Source organism: Crocuta crocuta, unplaced genomic scaffold (genome assembly GCF_008692635.1).
Source record: "Crocuta crocuta isolate KB4526 unplaced genomic scaffold, BGI_CrCroc_1.0 scaffold267, whole genome shotgun sequence".
Classification (NCBI taxonomy): Eukaryota; Metazoa; Chordata; class Mammalia; order Carnivora; family Hyaenidae; genus Crocuta; species Crocuta crocuta.
Window position 1 is genome coordinate 2,661,743 of NW_027531899.1, and position 13,230 is coordinate 2,674,972.

General features: G+C 35.8%; 1 protein-coding gene and 1 long non-coding RNA gene across 4 annotated transcripts in view; one reads left to right on the top strand and one right to left on the bottom strand.

Moving 5' to 3' along the window:
* Positions 1 to 10,984, top strand: part of ZNF527 (zinc finger protein 527) — a 28,288-nt gene extending 17,304 nt beyond the window's left edge. For both annotated transcript variants that reach the window (XM_077773741.1, XM_077773740.1), the window contains one exon: positions 8,804 to 10,984. In XM_077773741.1, coding sequence (XP_077629867.1) covers positions 8,804 to 10,377 — 1,574 coding nt within the window. In that variant the 3' untranslated portion in view covers positions 10,378 to 10,984. The remainder of the gene's footprint in view (positions 1 to 8,803) is intronic.
* The window catches only part of LOC144239687 (uncharacterized), an 18,813-nt gene continuing 13,912 nt past the window's right edge, over positions 8,330 to 13,230 (bottom strand). For both annotated transcript variants that reach the window (XR_013337463.1, XR_013337462.1), the window contains one exon: positions 8,330 to 9,019. This is a non-coding gene — a long non-coding RNA (uncharacterized LOC144239687). The remainder of the gene's footprint in view (positions 9,020 to 13,230) is intronic.

A 13,230-nucleotide genomic window follows, 5' to 3' on the forward strand; every position in this document is an offset into this window, starting at 1 on the left:
TTTTTTTTTTAATGTTTGTTTCTTTTTGAGAGAGAGAGACAGCATGAGATGGGGAGAGGCAGAGAGAAACGGAGACAGAAGATCAGACCCTTAACCTACTGAGCCACCCAGGTGTCCCGACTCACACAGAAGTTTTTAATGATAGTGTTGAATTCACCCATCTTTTCCATTACAGTTTGTTCTTTATTGTAGTCTTGTTTACTAAATCTTCCCCTGACTGAGGTTGTAAAGATATTCTCCTGTATTATTTTTATTTATTTTTAATTTTTTTAAATGTTTGTTTATGTTTGAGAGAGAGTAAGAGAGAGACAGAGTGCAAGCAGGAGAGGGACAGAGAGAGAAGGAGACACATGATATAAAACAGGCTGCAGGCTCCAGGCTCCGAGTTGTCAGCATAGAGCCCGACACGGGGCTTGAACTAATGGACCACAAGGTACTCAGATACTCAGCCGACTGAGTCACCCAGGTGTCCCTCCTGTATTATTTTTTTAAGTTTATTTATTCATTTTGAGGAAGACAGAAAGCACGAGTCAGGGAGGGACAAAGAGAAAGAGAGGGAGAGAGAGAATCCTAAGTAGGCTCTGCACTGTCAGCATAGAGCCTGATGTGGGGCTTGAACCCATGAACCACAAGATCATGACTTGAACCAAAACAGGATGCCTAACCAACTGAGCCACCCAGGCTTCCCCTCCTGTATTATTTTTTAATAGTTTTAAGGTTCTGTTTTACAGTCTTCTATAATCCATCTGGCCTTTAATTTTAAAATATGATGCATTAGGCCTTTTTTTTTTTTCCCACATGGAGTTTTCCCAGTACTGTTTGTTTCTCCATTTCTTCTCTATTAATTATAATGTCACCTCTGAAATATGCCAAGTCCTTATGTTTCCATGAATCTTGTTTCTGTCCTCTGTTTTTTTGTTCCATTGATCTATTTACCTATTCCTAAGCCAATGCTATACTATTTTCCCTACTATGTAGCATCATATCCCTTTAGATGTTTGGTTATTGTTAGTATATAGAAAAATGATTAATTTGCATATATGTATCTATCTAGCCAGATTATACTTTTTTTCTAGTAGGTTTTCAACAATTCTCTGAGTGTATTAGTCAACATAAATCTATTTTAACAAAGCCTCAGTGAATAAAAACAGTAGGGATTGTTTCTTGTACATAGCATAGTCTGTTGTGAGGTTATCCTGAGCCTCTGCTGCATGCTGTCATTCAGATATACAGCCTTATTTCATCTGTTGGCTGCCTCATCTCTTAGGACTCACCATTACCTTGAAGTCCTCTGCTTAAACCTCTGAAGCCAGCCACTGAGAAAGAAAGAGAGGAGTTAGAAACACACAAATGGATGAAGGATTTCTCAGGACATTTTTAATGGACTGGCCTGGAAGTACCATTTGTGGCATCTATCACTGCTCATTGGCCAGAATTCAGTCACTTGGTTGCAAGGGAATCTGGGAGATGTAGTTTCCTGTGTACTTAGGAAGAGGCAAACTATTTGTTGGATGTAATAATACCCTTCCAGTATATATATTCCCTTTTCCCTTTTCTTATTTTAATTCTACTGTATCAACCACAGTTTCCATATTTGTGTTGAACAATTGCTATAATTTTTTCCTTTCTGATATGATGTGACAGTTTTAGGGGTTTCAAACTAAATACGCCTATTTTTTTTCTATCCCTAGTGCTATGTATTGTATCTATGGATGTATATATTTTAAGCACAAGAGGCTTTTGTATTTTATATATTTTCAGCATCTTTCAAGGCAATTATTTTTCTCTTCTCTTACTATTTTTTCTTCTATAAGAGTTATAGAAGAAAAATTCTATCAGAATTTATAGTAGAGGCACCTGGGTGGCTCAGTTGGTTAAGCATCAAACTCTTGATTTTGGCTGAGGTCATAAGATCAAGCCCCACATTGGGCTCCATGCTGAGCATGGATCCTGCTTAAGATTTTCTGTCTCCCTGACTCAACCTCGCTCTCTCTCTCTTTCTCTCTCTCTCAAAATAATAAATAAACATTAAAAGAAAAGAATTAAAAAAAAAACAAACAAAAAAGAATTTATAGTAAAGATTTCCTCTTCCTGAACTATTTTTATATTTTTGGGTTGCATATTTGCTCCTGTGTGTTATTCATTTATTATAGTGCTTGATTCAGTTTTTAATATTTAAGGTTTGCCTGTTATCCATGGGGAGAATAGTCTGATACAAGGGCAGTGAAATAGATCAGAAATAGAACAACAGAAAAAGTACAGAAATATACTCATGTACATATGAGAACTTAGTATTCAATAAAGGTAGCATTTCAAATCAGCAGCATGAAGAGATTTTTTTTTTAAAAGTCAAGAATAGTATTTTTATAATACTGGATTTTGGAAAGTCTTTTGTAAAATGACATCAAGGCCAGACTCTATAATGGAAAACTGGGAGATCTGACTTTGTAACATGTTTTCAAAAATTTTATCAAAAGCACTATGAATGAAGATGACACGTGACAATAAAAAATGATGATTTGAAAAAAGTGGCAGTTTGAGGGGAAAAATACTATAAAGCCTTAATGCCATAAATTTATAAATGACTTCTATAAACCACTTAAAATGCTAGTGCAATTAAAGTATGTGTAAAGGATATGAATAAAGAATTCCCCAAAGAAGAAATCACAAAATAGATAGTTGGTACATGTATTTTATGTAAATATATAAAAATGCTCTATTTTATAACAAGAAATTTGGAAATTATAAAATAATGAGGTACCCTTTCCTTACAGGGGCAAAGATTTTAGAATGATGTTAGGATAGATGAGTTTGACACATACACTTTATGTTCTGGTAGGAATGCAAATTGATAAGAATTATTCTGGAGGGCAGTTTGACAATGGATATTAATAGTTAAAATATGTACCTATATAGTTTTATTTAATTCTTTTATGAATCTATAGAAATATAAAATTGTGCAAAAACATATGGCTGGTTATTTGATTTATAAGTGATTACTTTTTTAAAAAGTTGGTTATGAGGAATCCTAAAAAATACGCACATGAGACATTTTAACTTTATAACATACACATGAATATTCATTAATTTTCTGCTATACTTATAAAGCCTTTATTTGAATATGCTCTGTTGGAGTTTAACACTGTCCTCCTTACATAGGCCACACTCAAAATGCACTATCTACAATATCTATTGCTGACTTTTTTTAAGCAAAGCAAACGTTTTCAAACCAATGTGAGTATAGAATCTTTGTAGAGATTTTACATTTTTTTTTGAAGGCAAATGCCAGTTTTTTTAAAAAAATATTTTTATTTATTTCTAGGATAGAGACAGCGTGAGCAGGGGAGGGTCAGAGAGAGAGGGAGATACAGACTCTGAAATAGGCTCCAGGCTCTGAGCTGGCAGTCAGCACAGAGCCCGACGCGGGGCCCGCCCACGAACCGCAAGATCATGATCTAAGCGAAAGTCGGACGCTTAACCGACTAAGCCACCCAGGCGCCCTGAGATTTTACATTTTTAATAGGCTTTCACAATTGTTTTCCACACTGAATACAAAAACAGGTTTTTAAGTGACACACTTTTAGCCTATTTTTCTAAAACTTTCAACTTAATTTTCATTAAAAAATAACTTTCTTAGTCTTTCTCAGTCTGACTTATTTCACTTAGCATAAGTCCCTTTTGGCTGATATGTTTTCACTTATATAGTTGGAATCTAAAAAAATAAAACAAATGAATAAACAAACTCAAAGTAGAATCAGACTTATAAATATGGAGAACAAACTGATGGTTGCCAGAGGGAAGGAAGTGGAAGGATGGGCAAAATGGGTGAAGAGGAGTGGGAGATACAGGCTTCTAATTATGGAATGAGTAAGTCATGGGAAGGAATAAAACACACAGCATAGGGAATACAGTCAATGGTATTATAATAGCATTGTATGGTGACAGATGGTAGCTCTACTTGTGGAGAACATAGCATAATATAAGGTATACAGAATTGAATCTCTATGTTGTATACCTGATACAAATGTAACATTGTATTTAAATATTATTTTTCTCCAAATTTTTATTTAAATTCCAGTTAGTTAACATACAGTGTAATATTAGTGTCATGTGTAGAATTTAGTGATTCATCACTTACATACAAACCCAGTGCTCATTACAAGTGCCCTCCTTAATACCTATCACCATTTAACCCATCCCTCTGCACACCTCCCTTCAGTAAGCATCAGTTTGTTCTCTATAGTTAAGAGTCCATTTCTTGGTTCTCCTTTTTGCCCCTGCTATATTAATTTGTTTTGTTTCTTAAATTCCACATATGAGTAAAATCATATGGTATGTGTCTTTTTCTGACTGACTTCTTTTGCTTAGCCTAATACTCTATAGCTTCATCCACATCATTGCAAATGGCAACATTTCATTCATTTTTTATGAATGAGTAATAATCCATTGTATATATGTACCACATCTTTATCCCTTCATTAGCCAATGGATATTTGGGGTGTTTCTATAATTTGGCTATTGCTGATACCTCTGCTATAAACATCGGGGTGCATGTATCCCTTCACATCAGTATTTTTGTATCCTTTGGGTAAATTCCTAGTAGTGCAGTTGCTGGATTGTAGGGTAGTTCTATTTTTAACTCTTTGAGGAACCTCCATTCTGTTTTTCACAGTGGCTGCATCAATTTACATTACCACCAATAGTGTAAGACGGTTCCTCTTTGTCTCCATCCATGTCAATACTTGTTGTTTCCTGAGTTGTTCATTTTAGCCCTTCTGACTGGTGTGAGGTGATACATCATTGCAGTTTTTGTTTGTATTTCCTTGATGATGAGTGATGATAGGTATCTTTTAATGTGTCGGTTAGCCATCTGTATGTCTTATTTGGAAAAATATCAATTCATGTCTTCTGCCCATTTCTTCACTGGATTATTTGTTTTTTGGGTGTTGAGTTTGATAAGCTCTTTATATATTTTGGATACTAGCCCTTTATTAGTTATGTCATTTGCAAATATTTTGACCCATTTTGTAGGTTGCCTGTTAGTTTTGTTGATTAGTTCCTTCTCTGTGCAGAAGTTTTTTATTTTGATTAAGTCCCAATAGTTTATTTTTGCTTTTGTTTCCCTTGCCTCAGGAGACATATCTAAATAGAAGTAGCTATTGCCGATGTCTAAGAGGTTACTGCCTGTATTCTCCTCAAGGATTTTGATGGTTTTAGATTTCACATTTAACCCATTTTGAATTTATTTTTATGTATGGTGTAAGAACATGGTCCGGTTTCATTCTTTTGCATATTGCTGTCCAGTTTTCCCAACACCATTTGTGGAAGAGATTGTCTTTTTCCATTGATATTCTTTCCTGCTTTGTCGAAGATGAATTGACCATATACTATGAATTGACCATATACTTGTGAGTTCATTTCTGTGTTCTCTGTTCTGTTCCATTGATCTGAGTGTGTGTTTTTGTGCCAGTACCATACTGTCTTGATGATTACAGCTTTGTAATATGAGTTGAAGTCTGGAATTGTGATGCCTCCAGCTTTTCTTTTTCAAGATTACTTTGGCTATTTCAGGGTCTTTTGTGGTTCCATACAAATTTTAGGATTGTTTGTTCTAGCTCTGTGAAAAATGCTGTTGGTATTTTGATAGGGATTGCATTAAATGTGTAGATTACTTTGGGTAATATAGACATTAAAATAACATTTGTTATTCTTCTGGGGCTTCTATAATATGAATGTTACTACTTTTGATGGAGTCACTGAATTTTCTAAATCTATTCTTGTGATCCATAATTCTTCTTTCTCTCTTTTGTTCAGCTTCATTATTTTCCGTTATTCTATCTTTTATATCACTTATTTGTTCCTCTGCTTTTTCATCCTTGTGGTCATTACATCCAGTCTGTTCAAATCTCAGTTATTGTATTTTTCATTTCTCACTGATTGTTTTTTAACTTTTATCTCTGTGGTAAGGGCCTCCCTGAAGTCATCCATTTTTTTCTCAATCCCAGTGAGTATTCTTATGATTATTTCTTTAAATTTTCCATCCAGCATATTACTAATATCTGTTTTGATTAGATCTTGGCTCTGACCTTTCATTGTTTTTTCCTTTGTGATGAATTACTATGCTCTGACATTTTAAGTCTCTGACTTCTTCTTCTGTTAGAAAAGCCTGTTAGGTTTCCTGCTCCTGAGAGTAATGGCTTTATGAAGAGGAGCTTATATAGTGTCCAGGGCCTGGTGCTTCAGGGAATGTCTCTGGTGTGTACTATGTGCCCTCTTTTGTGTTTTTTGGCTGCTGTATCCTTCAGGCCAATCGTCTGCAGAGGCTTCCCTTGCCTGCAGTGGGCAGTGTTTGGTCCTTGGCCAAAATGTGATGAGTTTTAAACTAGATGTGGTCTGATATGCGCTTGAAACTATATAACACTGTGTGTCAACTATACTCAAAAACATTTTTAAAAATCTCTCAGCACTCATTAAAAGTTTTTTAAAACATGTTTATTTTTGAGACAGAGAGAGACAGAGCATGAGCAGGGGAAGGGTAGGACAATCAACCGACTGAGCTACCCAGGTGCTTTTCTTTCAGCACTCATTTAATTAAGTAAATATTAAGGTGTGTGATTATAAATGCCACCTGAACTAAAGAGGTTGAGTGGCACCTGAGTGGCTCAGTGAGTTAGGTGACTGACTTTGGCTCAGGTCATGATCTCAGTCTGTGAGTTTGAGCCTCACATCAGGCTCTGTGCTGACAGCTCAGAGTCTGGAGCCTGCTTGAGATTCTGTGTCTCCCTCTCTCTCTGCCCCTCCCCGGCTCAGGTTCTGTCTCTCTCTCTCTCTCTCAAAATTAAATAAACATTTAAAAAGAAAAAGAGGTTGAGAACAAAACTGAATTGTGGCAAGCAGGTAACCTATTTTGGGATATGAGTACAAAAATCTATTAAGAGCCTGACTACCTAAATTATGGTTCATTCTGTGAATGAAGTAGCTTTGTTTGCACTGACATGGGAAAATGTGTATAGTATTTTAAGTTTTATTTTTAAAATATTTAATGTTTATTTATTTGGGGGGAGAGGGGTAGAGAGAGCAGGAGACAGAGGATCTGAAACAAGCTCTACGCTGACAGCAGAGAGCTGATGCGGGTCTCGAACTTATAAACCATGAGATCATGACCTTAGCTGAAATTGGACACCCAACCAACTGAGCCACCCAGTCACCCTGGCAGTATTTTAAGGTTTTTTTAAATATATATATTTTTTGAATAGACTCCATCATCCTGAACATACCTAGTTGAAGGGAAGCTCATGGAAAAAAACACATGGAAGGATTCCGTATCAATCTGGATATGCATGAGAGGTGCAGCTAAGGACCAGCATTAAGGCTGCTCTATAACATTTTTCCTTTTTTTTTTTTAAAGTAATCTCTACACCTGATGTAGGGCTTGAATTTACAATCCTAAGATCAAGAGTCACATGCTCTAATGACTGAGCCAACCAGGCACCCCTTTCCTTTTTTCTTTTATTAAAAATTTTTTAAAAATGTTTATTTATTTTTGAGAGAGAGACAGAGCATGAGTGGGGGAGGGGCAGAGGGAAAGACACAGAATCAGAAGCAGGCTCCAGGCTTAGAGCTGTCAGCACAGAGCCGGATGCAGGGATTGAACTCAAGGACCGTAAGATCATGACCCAAGCTGAAGTTGGATGCTTAACCAACTGAGCCACCCAGGCACCCCTCCTTTTTTCTTTTAAATAGAAATAATATTTATCAGAAAATATTCAACCAATTAACAGATGTATAAATACTCTTTCATGATATCATCCAAAGCCACTCCTATTCATGATTGGATCTGTATTTTTCTACAATGTCCCTTGCACAGGTACGCACACACAATTTTTATATGCATCTATTTTCAACTTGCTTTTTAAAAAAAATTTTTTAACTTAAAACATTGTATTGGTGGGGCCCCTGGGTGGCTCAGTTGGTTAAGCATCCAACTTCAGCTCAGGTCATGATCTCACGGTTCGTGGGTTCGAGCCCTGCATCGGGCTCTGNTTTTTAAAAAAATTTTTTTAACTTAAAACATTGTATTGGTGGGGCGCCTGGGTGGCTCAGTTGGTTAAGCATCCAACTTCAGCTCAGGTCATGATCTCACGGTTCGTGGGTTCGAGCCCTGCATCGGGCTCTGTGCTGACAGCTAGCTCAGAGCCTGGAGTCTGCTTTGGATTCTCTGTCTCCCTCTCTCTCTCTCTCTCTCTCTGACCCTCCCCTGTTCACACTGCCCCTCTCTCTCTCCCTCTCTCACACACACACACTCTCTCTCTCAGAAATAAACATTAAAAACAAAACAAAAAAACATTGTATTGGTGAGGATGTGGAGAAGAAGCAACCCTAGTGTACTGCTGGTGGGAATGTAAACTGGCACAGCCATTGTGGAAAACAGTATAGAAGTTCCCCCCAAAATTAAAAGTAGTAATACCATATGTTCCAGTAATTCCACCAGTGAGTATTTACCTGAAGCATGTGTATCCATTTTTTTCTTTTGGTACAGTTATATCTTACATTTTTGTTTACTTAGATCTTCTTTGAAAAACAATCTTTGAAATAATTTCACCAACACATATATCTTCCTTTGTCAGCTCTTTGCATTCTTCTTTCTTTGTATTTTGTTCCTATTGCATGTCCATAATTGAAAGGTGTCAAAACCATGTACTTTATCCCCTCCTTCTCCCCAAATAAATTCTTGTTTCTTCTATAACAGTTTTTTCCTTGCAAAGGAAAAGAAGGACACATTTGCTTTCTTGATATTTTTCAGACTGGGAGTCTTGGTATGAAATCAAGGAATTATCTCCAAAATGGTACATTGATGAAGAGGAAATATCCCAGGGGATGGTAATGGAAAGACTTACAGGTTATGACCTTGAATATTCCAGTTTCAGAGAAGCTTGGAAATACGAGGGTGAATTTGAGCAGCATCAACGAAATCAGGAGAGGCATTTCAGGCAAGTGACAACTCTTAAGGAAATCTCTGCTGTGAAAAGAGACAATAAATATAACAATTCTGAGAGAAGTGTTCTCTTGAAGTCAGTACTTTCAACACAAGAGAGAATTCCCACAGTAGAGCAAGTACATAAATTTGATATTTATGATAAAATGTTTCCCCCAACTTCCGTCGTAATTGAACATAAAAGATTACCTGTTGAGAAGGAATCTTTGATAGATAATGAATGTGAAGAATTCAACCAGAATACATACCTTAGTAAAGATATAGGAAGTCCTCCTGGGGAGAAACCTTATGAAAGTAGTGATTTTTCAAATCTCTTAAGTTTCCATTCATTACTTACTCAACATCAAACGACTCATTTTGGAAAATTACCACATGGATTCAATGAATGTGATGATGCCTTTAACTGTTACTCATTCTTTACTCAACCTCAGAGAATTCACAGTGGAGAGAAACCATACTCATGCAATGACTGTGGAAAAGCCTTTAGCCATGACTTCTTTCTCAGTGAACATCAAAGAACTCATATCGGAGAGAAACCCTATGAGTGTAAGGAATGTAACAAAGCTTTCAGACAGAGTGCACACCTTGCTCAACATCAGAGAATCCACACTGGAGAGAAACCCTTTGCATGCAATGAATGTGGGAAGGCCTTTAGCCGTTATGCCTTCCTTGTTGAACATCAGAGAATTCACACAGGGGAGAAACCATATGAATGTAAGGAATGTAACAAAGCCTTCAGACAGAGTGCACACCTCAATCAACATCAGAGAATTCACACTGGAGAGAAACCCTATGAATGTAACCAATGTGGAAAAGCCTTCAGCAGACGCATTGCCCTTACTCTGCATCAAAGGATTCATACAGGAGAGAAACCCTTTAAATGTAATGAATGTGGGAAGACTTTTGGCTATCGCTCACACCTTAATCAACATCAGAGAATTCATACAGGTGAAAAGCCCTATGAATGCATCAAATGTGGGAAGTTTTTTAGGACTGACTCGCAACTTAATCGACATCATAGAATACATACTGGAGAGAGACCTTTTGAATGCAGTAAATGTGGGAAAGCCTTCAGTGATGCTTTAGTTCTAATTCATCATAAGAGAAGTCATGCAGGAGAGAAACCTTATGAATGTAACAAATGTGGGAAGGCCTTCAGTTGTGGCTCATACCTTAATCAACATCAGAGAATTCATACTGGAGAGAAACCCTATGAATGTAATGAATGTGGGAAGGCTTTTCATCAGATTTTGTCCCTTAGGCTACACCAGAGAATTCATGTTGGAGACAAACCCTATAACTGCAGTGAGTGTGGGAATAATTTTAGCTGTGCCTCAGCTCTTAGACGACATCAGAAAATTCATATCAAAGAAACTCTCTGATTATAACAAGTATAAGGAAGAAAACATTTAGTCACCACTCAGTCCTTATGAAATAAATATCTGAATTAATTCTTTGGTTAATGATTCTATGAATGTAGTAAATATGGAAAAGCCTTCAGTTTATGAGCATCCATTATTTGAAATAGCCTGAATAGTAGACATCTGTTACTTTTGGATCTGTTCTATACCCCATTTGAAACTTACCTCACCCTCATTGTGTATCATTCTGATGAAACTATAATCAGGGGAAGCAGTGGATTGGTCATGGGCTGGCCACAATCTGGTTAATCAGGGGTTGGCAGATGACCTTATCTGGACCACTAGAACCCTGTAGTGGGGCATTGTTATGGATAGTTGAGAAGATCTTTTTTTCTTTTCCTGGAATTGCAAGCGTCAAGGATTTTTTTCAAGGTTAAAAACTCACCAGTAGCCTTTTTGCCACTATGTGAGGAAAGCCTTCCCAAGATCAGTCCAACATAGAGGAAAATCGAGATAAGAGAAATCTGATGACATTGTTTGATCTGAATTCAATCATGCCTGAAGTCTATACCACCTTTTACTTTTTCATTTTTGTGATACAATAAATTTCCTTTTTTTTGTTAAGTTAGTTTGAATTGGATTTTTGCCTCTTGGAATTATAGTACTGATTCATACACCCTATATTTGCTACATGTGAGAAAGCCTTAATCTTTTATATGGCATAATTATCCTGAGAAACCTTTTGCTAAAACAAGTATATAGAAGTTTAATATATAGCCTTCATAAAGCTGAGACAATTACTACATTTTATTTGTTGATAAAAGTTAGTTTTTAGACTGCTTCATAATGATGAATTTTTTAAAATTCACTCAGTAAAACTCCTTAACAGGCTTTCCCATAGGAATTAAAATCATTTGTGGCAATGACTCACCATAGGCCTTTAAAGAAAGAATGACAAGCTAAGAGAATAATGGATTTATTGGTTTCATGAATGGCTCTTCATCTTAAAGGAATATTTGATTTTCTGTTTACAGTATGGATTTAAATATACTGTATAATAGAATATAATAGAATTGTAAATGAGGTCTTCTTTTGTGAGTAGATTGTAATTTTTGGTTTAAGAAGTTTATGAACTTCTTTGGAACTAGAGATTCAGACAAAGACATTACTGTCTGGCAGACAGAAAGGATGGGACATTGTCAACTCATGGTGAAAGTAAAACAGCTGGAGCCTAAAATTTTAAGGGCATAAATTATTACCATTCTTCAGAGTAATAAAGAATATGAGGGTATGACAGTATATTCCTATTTTATCTGAGTGGATGTAGGGAAGTAAACTTTGTTAATATGGGAATGGGGCCACCTTGAACAGTTAGACCATTAGAATCTTGGACACTATCTGGACAGCATCTATAAAAACAACAGAACAAAGGAATTAGGAAAGAGTAGAGAACAAGGATTTATATATGTGCATGGAGTGAAACAATGCCTACTACTCTTAAAAGTACTTTATTAGTCAGTTTATTCTTATATCTAATACAAATCTGAAAATTTCCCAAATATTATGACAAATTGTCTTGAAACAACTTAAACTATAGATTTAAGTTTTAGTATTGCTTAATACTTAGTATTTAAGATTTAGTATTGCTTAATACTTCAAACCTTAAACAGAAAAAAAAAAGATTTTAAAATGCTGCCAAACATACTACATCTAGCCTAAAATGTCAATATCATATGCTAAGAATCCGTGTCATTTCTTTATTCTTATATTTTCTAGATGTATAGAAATACTTATTTTAATACTTTCTAAGAGTTGAGTAATAACTTATTTTGGAATGCTCCCCAAGGTTACAGTAAACTTGCCAGGCCTAAAGGAAAAAGAATAATGACTCAAACCAAAGAAGAGTTGAGTTATTCACTAATTGATTCTGATCTAAGTATGGCACCTGACTTCTTCCTCTAAGGTGACATAAAGCCAAGCCACTGATCGATTCTCTGTTTTTTCAATTAAACTTCACTTGTAATGTTGTAAAATCTTTTATACCTATGCCTTTAGCACAGGTGTTTGTACTTATAGCTGGTGTTTTACCTCACAATGAGGCATTAAATTTTATTTATCTGCAACTATACAACCCATTGTCTTATTGTGAGATAGTGACTTGATCTTTTAGCATTATTAAAAACTTATGCTTTATTAGTATCTTAAGAGTTATTAGGAACATCTAGAGATTTCTTGTCAAAGAGATGTTGGTTTGAATTTGTTCAGTTAATTCTCTTTAGAATGTGGACTAATTGATTTAGAATGTCAAAACCCTTTCCACTTGGTTATTGGATATGATCAATAGTGATGGAACTGTTGGATTCCTTTATGCTGAACATATATTTTCTGCCTTGTCAGTTATGCAATTTTTGCTTGTCATATTTAAATGTTTTTTCTTTTATTTACTCTTGATTAAGCAGGAGGGGTGTGTGTGTGTGTGTGTGTGTGTGTGTGTGTGTGTTATTGAAAAACTTTATATAAAGTACCTACTGTATGCCAGGCTTTGTTCTAATCTAGGCATTGGAGGTACAGTAGTGAACTGCATAGGCAAAAATCACTACCTTTTTATAGAGCTAATTTCTAGTGAGAAAGACCAATAAAATATATATATATGTATGTAGATATATATAAGAAAAAATATAATATGTAAAAGAAAATTCTAAGGAGAAGAAAATGAAGGAAGAGGTAGGGGACTGGAATTTTAGATTGTATGGCCAGGGAAGGAAGCCACCTTTGAAGTTGACTTTTGATTAAAGACCTGGGAAAGGTAAGAGATCTGTCTACCTACACTGCGTACACACACACACACACACACACACACACACACACACACAG